The sequence below is a fragment of the Theropithecus gelada genome, chromosome 2, assembly GCF_003255815.1.
Source record: "Theropithecus gelada isolate Dixy chromosome 2, Tgel_1.0, whole genome shotgun sequence".
Taxonomy (NCBI): Eukaryota; Metazoa; Chordata; class Mammalia; order Primates; family Cercopithecidae; genus Theropithecus; species Theropithecus gelada.
In genome coordinates this window covers 149,831,573-149,851,917 of record NC_037669.1, presented here as the reverse complement: position 1 = coordinate 149,851,917, position 20,345 = coordinate 149,831,573, and the positions used below count along the sequence as shown (strand labels likewise).

Sequence of the window (20,345 nt, the reverse complement as noted above, 5' to 3'; positions counted from 1 at the left end):
CTTTTTATGTGTTTGGCCTTAATGTAAGTTACAATAGGAATAACTTACATTCACACTATTTTAAAAATGGCAAATCAAGGATTTTCTTCATGAGATGCTCCTCAGGGAGGCCCTAAGAATCAGGTGATTATAAAACTTTTTTCAAAGGCTTTATTAAGTAAAACCATAATTAATGTCACGTTATTTTGCATTGGTTTGTATTGCTAGATGGCTCTGAAACAAAGCCTAGCACAGGTGCTTTGAACAAAACCAAACCAAATGGAGCTGTGTTATCACCTAAAAGTCTCTAGTATTCACTGTATCATTGTTTGGTTTTTTATTTTTCTACTTTGGTGGATGGTCTGAGAATGCAGATGAGATTTGCTAGAATAGGAAACAGAGAAATAAAACTATTACTATTTCCAGTAAAAGCAAATAATTGGGAGGCTGAGGCACGATAACTGCTTGCACCCGGGAAGGGGAGGTTGCAGCAGTGAGCCAAGACTGAACCCCTGCACCGTAGCCTCGGTGACAGAACAAGAAAGAAAGAAAATAACTCTTTCTCTTTTCTTCCTCACCTTTCTAGCCTGTCATACAAGTAAGCCCATTCTTCAGTGATTATTCTTTTTTTTTTTTTTTTAAAGAGACAGAGTCTCGTTCTGTTGCCCAGGCTGGAGTGCAGCAGTGAGACCTCAGCTCAAGCAATTCAAGTTCAAGCAATTCTCCTGCCTCAGCCTCCCAAGTAGCTGGGACTACAGAGGCACACCACCATGCCCAGCTAATTTTTGTATTTTTAGTAGAGATGGGGTTTCACCATGTTGGCCAGGCTAGTCTCAAACTCTCGAACTCAAGTGATGTGTCCACCTTGGCCTCCCAAAGTGCTGGGATTAGAGGCGTGAGCCACTGCGCCTGAACACTTCAGTAATTATTCTTGATAGAGAATTCTTTAGCAAACACAAAAAATGTAAAGAGAATATAATGAACACCCTCACATAACCATCATTCAAACCCAATAATTATCAAGACTTTGTTAAATTTGACTAACCTTGATAGAGAACATTAAATCTTTACATTAACCAAGACCACTTATTATGAGCCTTCTGCTAGGGCTGGAGAAGACATTACCTATATTTCACTTAAACCTGGTTGTATGGAACTTTTAAAAAATTACCATAAGTAGAGGCCAGGCACAGTAACTCAGGCCTGTAACCCTAGCACTTTGGGAGGCTGAGGTGGGTGGATCACCTGAGGTCAGGAGTTCAAGACTAGCCTGCTCAACAAGGAGAAACACCATCTCTAATAAAAATATAAAAATTAGCCAGTCGTGGTGGCGCATGCCTGTAATCCAAGCTACTCAGGGGGCTGAGGCAGAAGAATCGCTTGAACCCAGGAGGCGGAGACTGCAATGAGCTAAGATCATGCCACTGCACTCCAGCCTGGGCAACAGAGTGAGACTCTGTCTCAAAAAAATAAAAAAAAAATTACCATAAGTAGAAATAAAAGGAAGTGCTCCCTAAATAAGACTCTAGTAGAATGAATCATTATAAAAAGACAAAACTTTATTTTTGTTTTTATTCTCTCACCAGCTCCAGGACTGAACTCCATGATAGTAATAGTGCAAAATCCACTGTATTGCCTGAACATAACATGCAGCTTGATCAGCCAGAAAGTCACTGAAAATAGAATATTTTCATTATAACATATTTTCTGAAGATATGCCAGTGTCTTTAGAGCATGATATCTGCTGATACAACATTTTACCTCAGATGATTTATGTAATCAATGAATTAGCTATTTATAGCTAAAAATTATAATCCTAAAAACTCCAAAATATTTTTTAAAATTCCATCTTGTTACATTATAGTTTTCCTAAACCAACTATCAAAATAGATAAACCTGTTATTCATATTTACTCAGTTAATGTACCACTCCTTTGGTCTGAAGATTTACCCAATGAAGCTTTGAATGTACCACAACTTTGGTTTGAAGATTTACCCAATGAAGCTTTCCATAGTGACACTACCACTCTCTTAAATAGTGGGGGTGGGACGGAAGAAAGGGATGGGAATCTTCTTTATATGGGATGATATCTCAGAGAAGCAAAGGAGCAAATCAGGAAGATCTTAAAATTTGGTTACAGAAGCTAGAACACATTCAGAAGTGCTGTATGTGAACAATATTCCCTCTAATCCTTTCTTTGTCAAAAACCAAATGCCATCTTCTAAGTTTGGGTAAAATAAGTCTTCAAATCATCAAAACAAAACAAAACAGAGCCCTGGGCTAAAGGCAAAAGGATTCACTTAAAAATTCCATAACTACGTATTTCTGGGAGGTATGTTTTTTATCATGAAAAATAATTGCTTTTTTATTATAAAAGAACTATTTCCTCATGAGTGAAAATCTGGATAATGAAGAACAGCATTTTTATCATCTTATAACCATCACTTTTACATTTTGTAGTGTTTCGGTCTTTTTTCTGTATCTAGGTTTTTTTAAGTGTTAATGAGAGCATACTGTATGTACGATTTCATGTCTTTCCTTTACAATTTGTACTTAATAATGTACTATAAGCATCCTTCCAAATTGTTATGAACTTTCTGCAAGTACCAGTTTAGCAGTTCTGCAGATTCTGGAGATGGAAGAGGTGACAGAGATGGTGACTGTAATGAAGAAGCAGTGGCCAATTATGATGAACCTTCTTACTGGACATTTAGATTATTTCTAATTTTTTACTATTATAAACAACTTTGTAACAAAAATCCTTATATATAAGGATCATTTTCTCTTCAGCAATTTTTATCACAGTAATATAATACAAGTCAGAATTAATACCATCTTCTTCAAAACCAGATTAGTTGAAACATACACAATAATTAATGAAACCAAAAAATCCTTTTTCTCTCACTACTTTATCAAAATTACGTTGTTTTCTGAATAACTGTAAAATCTGATTTTTTCTATTTTAAAATAAAAGCATTAGCAAAAACGTACTCAGATACTATGTCAACCCCCATCTTCGTCATGTAATATGTTCTTTTATATTGTCTAAACTCAGTTTCAAATAGGTCATCATCTTCAGTCTCATCTTCTAAATTATCTGGGAAAAAAGAAAGAAAGTGACTGACAGTTATGAATAGCCTGTTTTTCCACCTAATGATTTGATAAATGCATATCCAAGTTGATGCTTATAAGCTATCACAGAAATCTGTTCCACCCAAAATTCGTAATAATAAAGAAAAGGTACAACTATCCTGTCAAAGTAGTAACATATCAAAACACATACTTCGTACTTACCCTTAGAAGTTACCATTTCGCCTTCATTTTTGTCTAAAGCAGCCCAACACAGAGAATTTTCCTGGCCCTATAAATTGTAAATCAACATAAAATGAATGGTAAGATACATTTCAAAATAAGATGTTATTTCTCTTCCATGCACCCATTTGCTTTTCTTTAGTTCTTCCATGTTATAACATCCTTCATATCCTGCCCACCTGTTTTTCCTCCCTTGTGATCTCAATCCTTTCTCTCCTCTATTTGCTGATTTCCTATCTACTGCCAATGACTCTCTTTAGTTCTTCCTACTCCCTTATCCCCATTTCCTTTCTTTCATCCAACTTATGGCCTCTACAAACTTCCTGTGTCTGGGCTATTCCTGTACAGTGTCTCTAAAGTTAGCTGCATATGACTGGAAGACTGGTGAAGTTTAAGGACCAAATTGTGGTGGGGAAACCAGGGATTACTGACAGGTAAGTTTTGTGTGTACAGGTTCCCAAAAAGTTGCAGAACGTGTTTTCTTAGGGGAGAAAGAAAAAAAAAAAAAAACACCACACACAAAAACCAGTGGAATGCAGACTGACTGCTGCCAAGTTTCAGTGAGGAGGAGCTAAGTAAGGAGAAGGACTACACTACAGAAAACAAGGTCAGTTGCCCCTCCTGGAGCAAGAGTCATTAGGTTTGAACCTAAATAGAACCAGTACAGCGAGGACAGTAAGAAACTCAACAGAATCGTGGCCGGGCGCGGTGGCTCACACCTGTAATCCCAGCACTTAAGAGAGGCCGAGGTGGGCGGACCACAAGGTCAGGAGTTCGAGACCAGCATTACTAACAGAGTGAAAACCCGTCTCTACTAAAAAAAATACAAAAATTAGCTGGGTGGTGGTGCACACCTCTAATCCCAACTACTCAGGAGGCTGAGGCAGGAGAATTGCTTGAACCCAGGAGGTGGAGGTTGCAGTGAGCCAAGATTGTGCCATTGCACACCAGCCTGGGTGACAGAGCGACACACTATCTCCAAAAAAAAAAAAAACAAACAACAACAGAATCCAATAATTATGGAGAGGCTGAGGAATTTTCACAAGAGGTTTACTTTTCAAGTTAACACAAGACACTCTTTGGAGATTATCAGAGATGTTTTGCAGGGCACTATCATATTCTAATTGATTCTATTATTCATTTATTAAGCACATAACATTTACTAGATATTGTGCTATTAAGTTTGCACAAAAGTAATTGTGGTTTTTGCCATTACTGTTAGACTATTGTATTTTATATGTAAATCATTTCTAGAGAAAAATCACTGATCTAGTTAATATCTCATATCATTAAATGCTATAAATATCCACATTTTAAAAACTAGTCCATTGTTTTAAAATAACAATTTTTTTTTTAATTAAAAAAAATTGCCAGGGGAAAGCATGAATGCAGTCCTCCACTACAATAAGTCATGCAGTTGAGTTTCCCACATTTGGCGAAATTGCAGGGCATCAGCACATCCAGAGTGCAATGGATAAATCTCGCCCTGGGAAAACCACCCTCATGATCATGGTATCCTCCCTGTCAGGTTTTAAATAATTGTTTTTCTTTTTTTTTGAGACAGAGTCTCACTCTATCAGCCAGGCTGGAGTGCAGTGGCCTGATCTTGGCTCACTGCAACCTCTGTCTCCCAGGTGCAAGCGATTCTTGTGCCTCAGCCTCCCAAGTAGCTGGGACTACAGGTGCCCGCCACCACACCCAGCTAATTTTTGTTTTTTTAGTAGAGATGGGGTTTCGCCATGTTGGTCAGGCTGGTCTCAAACTCCTGACTTCAGGTAATTCACCCACCTCTGCCTCCCGAAGTGCTGGGATTACAGGTGTGAGCCACTGTACCTGGCCTTAAATAACTATTTTTAATAACATGTTTTAAATCATTTTTTAAAAAAGATAAATAATTTTCTGGGCTTTCATGTTTAGAAATGTTTTCCACATTTATTAACATAAAACACAATGTACCTCTTCAACAGTAAAAATAAGAAACTGATTATTGAAGACCTGGTTAAGTGATAGAAGCTAATAGAAAAAAAGAAACCAATTTCCAAAATGCCTATAGAGAGGAAGAAAGAGAAATAAAACGAGGCAATCCCAAATCATAAGAGGAAAAATGAGAAACAAAGAATATAATTTTTGCCGTTACAGTTAAAATAATGAAAGGACACCTAAAAAAATAGACACCTTTAATTTTTTCTTTTCCTTGTAGTTCCTGGCTTCTTCTGCTGCTACACCTGCTGCTTCATTGAGGTACTTGTTACCAACTTTGCTTTCAAACCATTTTAGGTCCACAAAAACTTCACTGAAGTGCTCCCGATCAAACTGTACAAAAATATTTAAATTTATTTTAAAATAATTTAAGTATATCTAGAAAAATACAAATCAAACTTATAACAGTGACTACTACTGGGGTATAGGAAATTGGAGAATGTTACTCTTTTGTAAATATGGGAAACCTCATGTGTGACTCTAAAAATACAAATAGAAAGCAAATAAAAATAAAATTAATTTAGGTAAAAGTGTCTACACTGAATGAGCAACTGGAATAGAATTATAAAACCCCTTTCTTATGGTATTACATAATTGGTGACTGACCACTGATAGCTACTCTGCGAAAGGAAAACAAAAATTTCTAGTTACTTACATCTGATAGTTTCACAAGGTATTTCTCAAATCGAGGTAAGTTGAGATGCCCACTTTCATTTATATAACCTAAAAGAAACAAAAATTTAAATCTGTACTAAAAGTTGACATTTTTTCTAAACTATTCCACAAAATTCTTTCTACAAAATGTTGAATGTTCACGTTCTACAGTACTAATCAAGAAAAAACAGTGTTGGACTATATACAAACTGGCCCTAGTTTCTATGAATTTTATGCTACTATAATATGCAACATGTAAGTATTGAAGCCAAATATAAGAAATTCCAGGTTCCACAGAATAATCATCCAACATTTGGTAACAATTAATTAAATATGTTCTATAATATATCTAGATCATTCAATTTGATATGTTAACTTAAGGACTGATGTCCTGCTACCCTGTGGTCTGTTTTATTCAGTATCACTATGCTTGTCAATTTTCTGTTTTCACTGAAAAATCACTGCTTCATATTAAACACTCAGATGCATATCTATTCAAAAAAATTGAATTTCTATGCTTAAATATGAAAAAGGTAAAACCAATAAATTACGCTGGCTTTCTTAAGAAATTAAAGGCAAAGACTAGGCTGGGTGTGGTGGCTCATGCCTGTAATCCCAGCACTTCGGGAAGCCAACGCAGGTGATCACTTGAGGCCAGAAGTTTGAGATCAGCCTGGTCAATATGGTAAAACCCCATCTCCACTAAAAATACAGAACTTAGCCGGGCATGGTGACACACGCCTGTAATCCCAGCTACTCAGGAGACTGAGGCACAGGCATAGCTTGAACCCACAAGGCAGAGACTGCACTCCAGCCTGGGCAATAGAGCAAGACCCCGTCCCAAAAATAAATAAATAATAAAAAATAAAGAGAAAGATCAGTTAGCTATCAATAAGTGAGGTTCATTAACTCTGTTCACTTTCTTTCCCCGTGAATCACTGAAAATGACAACCTCAGAGGTTAGCACCTTAGACCAAAATAATTTCTCAATGTTTTTCTATTTTAACTGTGCATGCAATAATCTACTAAACTAAGTCACATTTTTAGGGTGAGATGGTACTAAATTAAAGTATCCTCGAGAGATCATTAAATTCTTCTTACCCCCAAGTTCTGGCAGGATGGTAATATACGTTCCATAAAGAAGAGGCAGTGCATCATGATTAATATGTAAATGAGGTAGATGAGGAATAAAATCATTACCAACAAGAAACCCCATCAAAATCCAATCATCTATTATCCTTTCAATATCATATTTAAATGTGATCTTTTCCTACAGTAAAATGGAGAACAAAGTCAAATGCAATGAAAATTGCTGCAACGGAAATCCTTGGTCCATGGCTTTATTAATACTTACTTTTAATACTGAAAACTCATAATCAATATACTCTCTCATTAAAGACAAGTGTAGAAGGTGAAATGTAGTTTCTTCTGGAGCACATACCCTGGAATTAGTCAGATGATCAAGATATAGTGAATTGTATTTTTAAGGTCCCAGCTTAAAAACGTAACAAAGCTTAAATCAAAATTATCATCAGAAGATAGGTCTTGTAATTAAGGCATACAATTTATATGAAAGATGAAGGGTAACAAAGCAAAAAATACAACTGCAGTGATAATAGATAACACATGTTAAAGGTCAAAACAATTGGTTTACATTATGTATTCTGTGGAAGGATTCTCAGAATTAAGAAGTCCTAAATAACATATAGTAGATATAAGAAACCGCTGAGATCTAGTCCATTTAAGGCTGGTCTTTTCAACAAATGGCGCAAGGCAGATTGGATATCCACATGCAAAAGAATGAAGTTGGGCTCTTACCTTACACCACACACTAAAATTAACTCAAAATGAATCAAAGATCTAACCATAAACGTTAAAACTTGAAAACTCTTAAAAAAAAGAAAAACAGATGAGTTGGATTGTAACAAAAATTAAAAACTTTTGTGCATCAAAGGACACTATCAACGTAGTGAAAAGGCAACCTACAGAATGAGAGAAAGTATTTACAAATCATATATCTGTTAAAGAATTACTATCCAGGCATAATTTCTTTCTTCCAACATACATGCTATATCATTTACCGTTGTGTTTTCTTGCCACCAAATCGGACTTCTTCTCTTAAGAGAGAAAAATGTGCCTCATGACTTGTTAATCCAAGCATAATCTGTTGAAAAATGATTAAGAAACGTTTCTGTTCTCCTATTTTTGATAATATTAGGTTCACAAAAGCAATTAAAAAACAATTCTACACAAGGAAGAATAAGAAACAATTAGCACATTAAACAAACAAATAACAAAATATGATCTATTTGTAGGTTATGAATGGGATAAAGTGTACTTTTCTAAGAAAAATATGTTCACCTTAGCTCACATGCTTTTCATAACCATTACCCTATCCCCTATCCCCTCTCCTCTTCCTATTCCTCCAAATCCCAAGTCTCCTCTTGGTTTCACATATTTCTACTTGCCGTGGGGGAACTGGTTAGAAATTAGAGGTAGCAGCTTTTCTATGACCAAAGAATGCAGGACTCTTTTGGAGACCAGGATAGCCCCAGTATATGAAAAGTCAGGGGAAAAAAAAAAAATTGAAAAGGGCACTTTCAGTTAATTTTCTCACATAGTATTCTTTTTTCTTTTTTTTTTTGACGGACTCCAGGCTGGAGCAGTGGCGCGATCTTGGCTCACTGTAACCTCCACCTCCCAGGTTCAAGCAATTCTCCCTGCCTCAGCCTCCAGAGTAGCTGGGATTACAGGTACCTGCCACTATGCCCGGCTAATTTTTGTATTTTTTAGTAGAGATGGGGTTTAGCCATGTTGGCCAGGTTGGTCTTGAACTCCTGACCTTAGATGATCTGGCCACCTCGACCTCCCAAAGAGCTGGGATTACAGGCATGAGCCACTATGCCCGGCCTCTCACACAGTATTCTATTACCAAGTAAGTCAACAGCCTGTTGAGACATACCAATCAAATGCCATGTACTTGCATACTGTTTATTTCATGTGATTCAAACAAGAACAAAATGAAACATTTATGAGGCAATCAGGGAAATGATAATACTAACTGGTTATTTCTATATAAAGAATGGGTTGTTAATTTCTGTTTTACGTGGGATGATGGCATTGTGGTTATGTATTTTTTTCTAAAAAAAAAACAAAAACAAAACCCTAATCCTTTAAAGAAACATTATGAAACATATATAAATTAAATGATAAAATGTTTAGGATTTGCTTTAATAATCGGGCGGGGAGCGGGTAGGAGAGAGAAGAGACAGATGATTAGGGGTAGAAATTTAAAATTCTTTAAGTCAGATGAAGGGCATAGGATGTTCATTACATTACCTTTTCTATTTTTGTTTATGCTTGAAAATTTCCATAATAAATAAAAGTCTAGTAAAGGTACTTGGAACATGGAGTTTTCAGATCAGGAGGTATCAAAAACCATGTATTAAGCCTGAGGGTAAAAAGGCAGCCCCACTTCTCTGACCTCGACAAAGTATTCATGGCAAAATATTCACAGCACTAGGATTAGTCACATCTGTAGACTAATTATAGAGACCTGTTGGTCATAAACTATGGCTAAAAAGCTCATTTTCCAAAGATTTTTAGAACTTTGGTAATGATAGAAGTAGCAATCATTATTATGTCTCCAATATTTGTTGCCACAGCCAGTAAGCTTCCTGTACAAAATGAAATCTCTTAGATATTTAACTATCTATGCGTAAGTTTATAATAATAAAAATTATACCTACCAAGTCAGCATCTAAACCATAAAGACAGTGTCTGGTGTTTGGATCATGATCTGGCTTTGCTTTCTCGGATCTGATAAATTCCATGATTTTATGCTCTCCTTCTCCAGGAGTCTAAATAAAATGTTTTTAAAAATGCAGTAATATGGTATGCTTGAGAATATTAAATAATTTTTTAAAACTCTTTAAATAAAAAGATAATAACCTCATGGCCTGAGAAGTAGATGGTAACTCCTTGCCATGACTTGTCTGTGGAAATTTTCATATTTACAAAATACTTCAGATGTTCATGTAACCTGGCCATAAATTCAGTTCCTAAAAATAATAAGTTTTAAAAAGGTTAATCTAAGAAAGACATAAAAACATTTAAGTTCTCAGTGACAACACATAACTGAATCTGAGCATGCAGGGAATAGCTAGGTAGGTATAGGATCTCCAAAGAAGGTCAAAAGCTCTCTTGCTTATCCTGAAAAACAAGTAATGTACCTTTTCCTTGCAAATATCACAACTGTTTCTAATGTCACTAGTCCCCCTAAATAAAATCAGTGTCACATAGGGAAAGTCAAGGAATTTTACTAGTGACTCAGCACTGTGCTTCAGGAATTTTCATATAAGGGCTGAGTTTGAACTCTCTAATGAACCTCAACCTTCTATTTCTTCTGCTGAATTCTGAAGTTTTTTTTTTTTTTTAAGGCCTGCAGCTTAAATCAGATTGTCAATAATAATAATAATATTACTACTGAAATTATTACTCTGAAAAATTATTACTAATTTGGAACCTGAGTCTACAATGATTACATTTTGGGAAAGGTCAATAGTCAAAAGCAATACAGTCTAAAACCACAATCAGGATAAAACCGTTGTTAAACTGAGCAATGTGCATTGGTCAATGCACTTAAAGAAAGAGCAAATTACCACTGTTAGTAAAGAACTAATAAGAAAGTTAGATTTTAAGATTTTCATTCAAAGTAAAGAATTATAATGACGTTAGACAAAGGTTGTAGAAGTATAGAGTATGCTGCTGCATACAAAATTAAACATAATACTGATAAATTCATTTTCCTTAAAGTCATAAAAATCTTAATCAATTTTGAGAAGCAGAGTAGTAAGCGCACTGGACTCGGAGAATCAGTTCCTTACTCTCACTACCATAATATAGCTACATCAACTTGATAAGCTACAACCTCACTGAGTCTGTTTTAACATAAATAAATGGCAGGATTAGGACAGAAAGATATACAAACATAAGTTTCTTCAAGGTCTGCAATTCTGTACACCTGGGAGATTCCTGTCCATATGTGCTCTAATTTATCTACATTTGAAAATCTCTACAGTTTTTGTAGGAGTATTTATGACCAAGGTGACCAAACCATCTCATGAGCAAACGTAAGTGGGAGAATACAGTAAATGGTACCCTAAGGCCAAAATAAATAGAGCACAGAAAGTAAAATTCATTTAAAAACCAAGTTTTCAATTTATATTTCAATTCTGTCACAATTTTTCTCCCAGCGAATTTACCTGGTGTGATACAGTTGGAATCAAATCTGGCCTCTGTAGGAAGAGTTTCTCCCTTCTCTATTGCCTTTTTAATTTTGTCTTCTGCCTCCTTTGCTGACCTTAAAGGTTAAGGGAAAAAAGTACCTTAAGTTTTCTGAAAAAAAGTGAAGATCTTTATATAAACTGCTATGTAGGTGCCTTTATAACTAAAATAGCAATTCATCAGTTTTAAGGTTCAAAACGCCCAAGTTTTGAAATGATTATGATTGATAAAAATGAGCCTCAGTCTTGTTTTGTTTATTTAAAGAATTGAATTTTTCAGGCCAGGCGCAGTGGCTCACGCCTATAACCCCAATATTTTGGGAGGCCAAGGTGGGAAGAATAATTGAGTCCAGGAGTTCAAGACCAGCTTGGGCAACAAAGGAAGATCCCATCTCTACAAAAATAAAAAAAATTAGTCAGGTACAGGGGCATGTGCCTATAGTCTCAGCTAATTGGGAGGCTGAGGCAAAAGGACCCCATGAGCCCAGGAGCTCGAGATTGCAATGAGTGATGATTGTACCCATTGCACTCCAGGTTGTGTGACAAAGTGAGTCCCTGTCTCATTTAAAAAAAAAAAAAATTGAATTTTTCAGATTAGGAATACAAAAGTAGGACATTTTAACAGAATGTTAAAAACATAATTATTGTCACAAATATATAGCAAATTCATTCTAAAAATAAGAGCAAAATATAGCTTTAAATGTTCATTTTATATATATTACATCTAATGATAATGACATTTAATGACCTTAATCATTTAATGTATACTTTTAAGATCATTAAAATTATCCCTAAGATTATATAAAAATACAATTATAAAACTGAAATACCTATCTCTGTTTCCTAAAAACATTTAAAATGAAAGCCTAATGACATTAATGAAATCAACTGCCAAATCATCACACTTTTGAGGCAACAGAATTTACTAGAAAGAACCTGAGTTTTACAGTCAGGCAAACCTGGTATTTGAATATGGGTGTCCTACTACCTGTCTGACTTCTACTGTAACCCCTTTGCAGCACACCAGCATGCCACATGGCATACAAGTTAGGAAGCTCTACTTTGAGTGTAGTTTCTACAGCTTTGCTACCAGCTTCATCTACTGTGCCCCACAGAATTCTATTTCTGTGATGAACAAACTCTTCTTCATGTTTAACCTCTCTCTACCAACCTCTTTAACATAACAAAAACTCTGAGGATACCAACTCATTTGTATTATCTGCAATGTCTTCTTTCCTCTTTTCTTCCCTTCCTTCTTTGGCTGACCAAACGATTATTCAATGTTGTTATGTCACAAGGTCTTGGGATATAACAAAAGAGAAATTATTCTTGGCCATGTGTGGTGGTTCACGCCTGTAATCCCAGCACTTTGGGAGGCCGAGGCAGGTGGATCATCTAAGGTCAGGAGTTTGAGACCAGCCTGGCCAACATGGCAAAACCCCGCCTCTATTAAAAATACAAAAAAATATCAGCCCGGTGTGGTGGTGTGTGCCTGTAGTCCCAGCTACTCGGGAGGCTGAGATAGGAGAATCGCTTGAACTTGGGAGGCAGAGGCCGTAGTGAGCTGAGATCGTATCTCTGCACTCTAGCCTGTGCAAGACAGAGCAACACTCTCCACAAAAAAAAAAAAAAAATTATTTCTGTTCTCAGAGATTACATTCTAGTGGGGAGGCAGAAAATTAAACAGCCATAATGTTTAATCTGGATGCAATAAAGAAAACAGGACAGGAATAAGGTAAGACTATTGAAGTAATCTAGATTAAGATAATGGTAGTCTAGGCTGAGATCGTAGCATTAAAGATGAAAAGTACATAGATGTGACAAATCTGAGACTGGATAAAGAGGATTGGATGTGAGGAATGAGAAGAGCAAGATGTCCAAATAACTCTTGGGACTTTTGGATTAGGTAGCTAGTGGCAGGTGTTGCCATTCATTGAAATAGGAAACACAGAGGGCAGGCTGTTCTAAGGGGAAGATGAGTTCAGTTCTAAATATGTTAACCCTGAAGTATATCTGGGGTTTCCAAAAGGAGACATTCAGTAGGCATTTGGATATATAGGAGCTCAGGAGAAAGCGATCCACCAGAAAGATAAATTTGGAGTCATCAGCAGAGATACAGTAATCAAAGCCATTGTATGAAATCACTCAGAGCCTAGGACAGAAACTTAAGAAACATTAATATTTAAGAAAAGCAGAGAAACAAAAGAAGACAAGGAAACTAAGAAAGTACAAAGAGAGAATGTGGTTACATGATGGTCAAAGAAAGGGAGAAGTTCAAGAAAGAAAGGTCAACATTGTTAAATGCTGTGGATAAATGAAGCAAGTTGAAGAAAGAATTATTCTTTGGATTTAGCCATAATCTTTTTTTTTTTTTTTTAAGGCGTAGTTTTGCTCTGTTGCCCAGGCTGGAGTGCAGTGGTGTGATCTCGGCTCACTGCATCCTCCACCTTCCGGGTTTAAGCAATTCTCTGCCCCAGCCTCCTGAGTAGCTGGGATTACAGGCGCCCACCACCACACCTGGCTAATTGTTTTTGTATTTTTAGTAGAGACAGGGTTTCACCCCCTTGGCCAGGCTGATCTTGAACTCCTGACCTCGTGATCCACCCACCTCAGTCTCCCAAAGTGCTGGGATTACAGGTGTGAGCCACTACACCCGGCCTGGATTTAGCTGTAATCTTGTCAGGAAATTTTAGTGGCATCGTGGGGATAAAAGAAGGCAGATTTAGAAACAAGTAAAACAGGGAATTATGAATGGAGAAGGTCATTACTGTAGAGAATGGCAGAAAACTGACTAGGGGATTTCTAGGAAAAATGTAGTGCTCAATACCAGCACAGGATTTAATAAATGCTTGTGGTGGTTATAATGCATTGGCCCTCAACTTCCATTCCTTTCTCCTTCTAGTTTACCTTCTGATACCAGGGAGGTTAAAAAGTTCTCAGGCTTCCCTGCAGCTAAGTATCTTGATATGACTCAGATTTTGCCAATTAGATGCCTTCATATAAGGTTTGGAAGGTGGAACTGTGGTGACGCCTGCATCACAATTGAGGCACTGGAGTTCTGGTGTCTGCGTATATTTCAGCAATGGTAAAGAAGATCCCAGTATTCAGTATCTTTGGAGGTGCTGATAAGCAAGGAACAGGGAATCAGTTTTTTTAGTACAGATCTAGCAGGTGCACTGTAGCTCTGGAACTAACAGATGCAGCAGTAGCTTCCTAATTGCTGAATTGTAACTACAGTGATGTATTCGTAGAGCCCCAGGTGACACCAAAACCTGGTCAGACATGGTGGCTCACACCTGTAATCCCAGCACTTTGGGAGGACAAGGTAGGCAGATCACTTGAAGGGTCAGGAGTTCAAGATGAGCCTGGCCAACAGAGTGAAATCCTGTATCTATTAAAAATATTAAAAAATTGGCTGGGAATGGTGGCTCACACCTGTAATCCCAGCACTTTGGGAGGCTGAGGCGGGTGGATCACCTGAGGTGAGGAGTTCGAGACCAGCCTGGCCAACGTGGTGAAACTCTGCCTCTACTAAAAGTACAAAAATTAGCTGGGAGTGGTGGCAGGTGCCTGTAATCACAGCTACTTAGGAGGTTGAGGCAGGAGAATCACTTGAGCCCGGGAGGTGGAGGTTGCAATGAGCCAAGATTGTGCCATTGCACTCCAGCCTGGGCGACAAGAGCAAAACTCCGTCTTAAAAAAAAAAAAAAGAAAAAAAATTAGCTGGGTCTGGTGGTGCCTGCCTGTAATCCCAGCTACTTAGAAGCTGAGGCACCGATTATCACTTGAACTGGGGAGATACAGGTTACAGTGAGCTAAGACTGTACCACTGCACTCCAGCCCGGGTGATAAGAGTGAGATTCTGTTTCAACAAAGAAAGAAACAAACAAACCAAAGAACCTCCAACATATGTTTTGAGAAAGGATATCTCACTGCGTTCCTAACTCATTACTTGACTGGTAAAATATGAAACTGAGATATTTCCATTTCTGGGGGAGTTTACGCAGAAACTAAACATGAACAGAAGATTGTGTTAAATCAATTATCTTTACAATAATGTATTTTTACTAAGCTAAATAATATTCCAAAATAAAACATAAATGTTTTACCTAAAACGCCTCCCACGCTGCTGGTTCATTTTTGCTCGAGGAGCCACACCATCAACAGCCATAAAGAACACTTTCCTGGGTTTAATAATGCGAAACAACACCTCCAGGTAGTGAAAAATATCAGTAAAGATTTTATCATCTGAAATTCTAAAGTGAACATCATCATCATTAGGATGGGAGCACTGATGTATAATTCCATTCATATCCAGGTACAAGTTGTCAAATTCAGGAATCTGAAAAACAAAGAAAAATGCTTGAGATAATTTATTTTAATCAACTACAGATAACTTAAGCAGCAGGGAAAAGTGATAATTCAATTATAAAAAGCAGGATTTGTGTATTCTACTATATAAAAACCGAGCAAACAATCACAGATGAATAAAAAAAGTAAAGAATTGCTAATATGGTGACAAATTTGGTTATATACAATGCACCAATGACTTGATCAAATTTACTGTCAGGAAATCATCTACTTATTCAAAATAATATGCTCCAAGAAAACACCAAATAAAGTGCTTGGTTCATTTGGTACTCAAAATATTAGTTTAGTTCCTTCCTACCATTTGACATTAACTCCTCAAGACCTCAATTTCCTCTATAATGGGTAACAAAAAGCCCATTTACATCAAAAGGCTGTTTCTACATAGTTATTGAAAGGTTTAACATATGATGTAAAGCCTAATTGTATACTTAGTTTCACTGAAACAGTCACTGATTGGTTATATTAATTTTTACAATGTTAGATTATGCCAACAAATTTATGAAACTGAAACATGAAAAACAGATTTCTTGTTTGTAATATGTGGGTTAATAGTTTGTAAAATCCAACTAACAAGCATCTGCTTTTATAAGATCTTAATGGCTCTCTCATTTGTTTTTCCTCTATTTAAACGTTTGTGTTGGAACTCCTGGTCCCATCAGGAACAAAAATTTTTTTAGAAAGAAAAAAAATAAATGTGTGTGAGGAAGGGGAACATTACTGAAACAAATATACATTAAGATGGAACTGAAATGGGTGCAACTAAGGAGTTATATTTTGTAGTGTAATGAAAGAATCTTAGAATAGAGTCTGCCTTACACATTCATTAAAGTAAATTACTTTGAATTTTCAAACATAAAAACATAAGGAGCTCTCCTTGTATAAACATAATAGAATCACTTCTGAAACAGTAATTCAAGTTTTACAACATGTACAGGTAACAATATATTTTCCTGCTATTGAGAAAATGGCGTGCCTTTGAGTTTTGGGAGTAAAAAGTTTTGGTCTCTGAACCAATGAATACCATCTGGAATGTTCTTACTGAGTAACATGCTCAACTGAAACGACAGCTGTAACCATAAGATTTTTAAAGTGCACTCAAGATTAACTATTTGTTCCAAGAAATCTGAAAACCTCAATCAAAATCTCAGTGTGACTGTTCATCAGGGGTATTTTTATTTTTATTTTTTGAGACAAGGTCTCGATCTGTCACCCAGGCTGGAGTGCAGTGGTGCGATCTTGGCTCACTGCAGCCTCCATCTCCCAAGCTCAAGAAATCCTCCCACCTCAGGCTTCAGTGTAGCTGGGACCACTGACACATGCCAACACACATACTAATTTCATATCTTTTTCATATGCTAATTTCATACATTAATTTTCATATATTTTGTATGAAAAAATACCAGTGATGTTGCCCAGGCTGGTCTTGAATTCCCGAGCTCAAGTGATTTGCCTGCCCAGGCCTCCCAAAGTGATGGGATTACTACAGGTGTGAGCCACTGCGCCTGGCCTCGGCACCAATGACTTGATCAAAAAAAAAAATTTTTTTTTTTACATTTTACATTTTACAGAATGTTTTACATTTTACAGAACGATTCCAAAGTTTTCCTAGAATAAATATGCAATAATGGCCAAGAACAGTATTAAAAAGAAGAGTAAGCTGGGTGTGGCAGCAAGTGTCTGTAGTTCCAGCTACTTGGGAGGCTGAGGTGAGAGGATCTTTGAACCCATAGGTTCAAGGCTGCAGTGAGTGCTGATTGCATCACCAAACTCCAGCCTGGGAGACAGAGTAAGACCCTGTCTCTATAAAACAAACAGACAAAAAGAAGAATCAAAGGAAATTTGCCCTAGATAAATTATCAAACAGATGGTTTGATTGGAAATACAGTATATAAAAAATGAAACTCCATCTTACCCTAAAACAAAAGAAATTCCAGAAGGATTAGAAATTTTACTGTGAGAAATGTAACCAAAAAAAATTACATACAAATATTTTGAAACTCTTAGGGTAGGAAAAGCCAGAAATCATAAAGCAAATAAATGGTATAGTTAGCTATCTAAAAATGTATTGTTTTAAATATACAGGGTTAAAAAGTGCCATATATAATTCAATTAAAAATGACAAAACATAGGGAAATGTTTGCAAATGAGAAGTCAACATCTCTAACACATAAAAAATTCTCAAATATAAGAAAAAGGGCAAATTTTTGGCTGGGCACGGTCGCTCACACCTGTAATCCCAGCACTTTGGGAGGCCAAGGTAGACAGATCACTTGAGGTCAGGAGTTCAAGTCCAGCCTGGCCAAAAAGTGAAACCGTCTCTACTAAAAATACAAAAATTAGCCTGGGTGGTGGCGCGTGCCTGGAATCCCAGCTACTTAGAAGGCTGAGGCATGAGAATTGCTTGAACCTGGGAGGCAGAGGTTCCAGTGAGCTGAGATCATGCCACTGCACTCCAGCCTTGGCAATAGAGTGAGACTGTCTCAAAAAAAAAAAAAAAAAAAAAAAAGCAAATTTTTAAAGTAATCACAGAAAATGCAAAACTCTTCAGAAAAGAATAAACACAAAAGTCTAATAAGCACATGAAAAGATGTTCACCATCCAAAATTTCTAATTGAAAGGACACATAATTTTCCCCACATTAGTAAACATTAAAGAGACTGATGTTACCCAGTATTAACAAGGCTTTGGGGAAGCACATATTTCATATGTTATTAAAAGCAATGGCTGGCATTTATTATGCAATTATTAGATATTAAACATTGGGCTAAATATGTATATTCATTATCTGACTTAATTATAACAACCTTAAAAGATAAATATTTAGCATTCTAATTTTGGAGAAAAGTCATGGAGCTAGAAAAACAGAAATGGGGTTTACACCCAATAGTATGGGACTAGAATGTAAATTGGCATAACTAACCACAAAGTATGAATTAAAATTTGAAACATGTGTATCTTTGACCCAGGATTTCTACTACTGAAAATTTATTCTGAAAAATAATCAGATATGATAAGATATAAGTATAAAATATTCATGGCAGTATTGTACAGAAAAGATAGAAATAGAAAACTGATAATGGTACATCCATACAATGGAATTCAACACAACAATTACAAATTATGAAACAGATTCATATTTGGCATGGAATAATGTGCATAATATATATAATCAAGTGACAAAGGCAAGGTATAAAACAGCAGGTAAAGTATCCTATTTATAGGAAATATTTATTTACATATACATCTGCATAGAAAAGTTAGGAAGTATATAAAAACAAGATGTTACTAGTGGTCAACCATGGATGATGAAAGCTTTTACTTTCCTCTAGACTATGTAATAGTTTTTACATCTTTCTGCATTTTCTGATTTTTAAAAAATAATGAGCATATATTACCTTTATAATCTAAAAAATACCCCACTATAATTTTCCTTTTAGAAAAGAAATATTTGAAAAATTCTCTTAGGTTTCAGATTAGTAAAAAAGACAAAGAATAATTAATCATTGGCCAATGTGTTGAATAAAGTGAGAACATATAGTAGAATTTTGCTCCCATACAAAGAGATTACTGATAATGTAGTTTCTCTTCTCAGTTATTACATTTGCAAGTGAGAAATTTCAAGGTTATTTTATACTTTCTGCCTTCTCCAATCCCATATCTAATTAGTCACTGAGGTATTTTTCTTTTTAATTTAACATCTAAAATGTTTCTAGAATCTTACCATCTTATCCATTTCCACTGTCTTAGGTAATCTCATCCTGTTCTCCATCCCCAGATCTCCTGCACTGGTCCATGACCCTCAGTTTCCCAACAGAACTGCTTGCTTCCAGTTTCCTTTCTCACCACAGTTTAGCTATTTTTCTAAAACATAATCTGATCACATTGCTTCCTCACTTAAACCCACAAGATACTACAAATCCTTAATAGCATAAAAGGTCCTGCATGATTTGGCTACTGTTTTCCCCACCGACTGTATATTCTTTCCTCTTTCTATGTATCTTTACAAGCTACTACAAGAAAACATTGAAGAAAATCTCTAGGATATTGGTCTGGGCAAAAATGTCTCAAGTAATATCCCACAAGCGTAGGAAACTAAAGAAAAAATGGAGAAATCGGATCCCATTAAGTTAGAAAGCTTCTGTACAGCAAAGAAAACAATCAGCAAAGTGAAGAGACAACCCACGGAATGGGAGAAATGTATTTGCAAACTACTCACCTGACAAGGGGTTAATAATCAGAATATAGAACGAGCTCCAATAACTCTATAGGACAAAATCTAATAATCCAATCAAAAATGGGCAAAAGATCTGAACAGACATTTCTCAAAAAAGGATATACAAATGACAGACACATGACAAGGTGATCAACATCACTGATCATCACAGAAATGCAAATCAAAACTACAATGAGATATCATCTTACCCCAGTTAAAATGGCTTATATTCAAAAGACAGGCAACAACAAATGCTAGCAAGGATGTGGAGAAAAGGGGACCCTCATACACTGTTGGCAGGAATGTATTTAGTACAACCACTATGAAGAACAGTTTGAAGGTTCCTCAAAAAACTAAACAATAGAGCTACCATATGATCCCAGCAATCCCACTGCTGTGTTAATATAACCCAAAGAGAGGAAACCAGTATATCGCAGAGAGATATCTGCACTCTTTTGTTTGTTGCTGTACTGTTCACAATAGCCAAGATTTGGAAGCAACCTAAGTGTCCATCAACAAATGAACGGATAAAGAAAATGTGGTACATATAT

General features: G+C 36.2%; 1 protein-coding gene and 1 non-coding gene across 3 annotated transcripts in view; both read right to left on the bottom strand.

The window, feature by feature from the left end:
- XRN1 (5'-3' exoribonuclease 1) overlaps positions 1–20,345 on the bottom strand; it is a 141,798-nt gene that overhangs the window by 117,087 nt on the left and 4,366 nt on the right. For both annotated transcript variants that reach the window (XM_025376799.1, XM_025376800.1), the window contains exons 2-13: positions 15,320–15,552; positions 11,190–11,287; positions 9,877–9,986; positions 9,675–9,785; positions 8,007–8,089; positions 7,280–7,367; positions 7,027–7,195; positions 5,927–5,994; positions 5,467–5,604; positions 3,274–3,340; positions 2,971–3,076; positions 1,563–1,652 (exon numbers count right to left, since the gene is read on the bottom strand). In XM_025376799.1, coding sequence (XP_025232584.1) covers positions 1,563–1,652; positions 2,971–3,076; positions 3,274–3,340; positions 5,467–5,604; positions 5,927–5,994; positions 7,027–7,195; positions 7,280–7,367; positions 8,007–8,089; positions 9,675–9,785; positions 9,877–9,986; positions 11,190–11,287; positions 15,320–15,552 — 1,361 coding nt within the window. The remainder of the gene's footprint in view (positions 1–1,562; positions 1,653–2,970; positions 3,077–3,273; positions 3,341–5,466; positions 5,605–5,926; positions 5,995–7,026; positions 7,196–7,279; positions 7,368–8,006; positions 8,090–9,674; positions 9,786–9,876; positions 9,987–11,189; positions 11,288–15,319; positions 15,553–20,345) is intronic.
- Positions 4,663–4,830, bottom strand: LOC112619984. Its single transcript, XR_003118453.1, has one exon. It is a non-coding gene; the product is annotated as a U1 spliceosomal RNA (small nuclear RNA).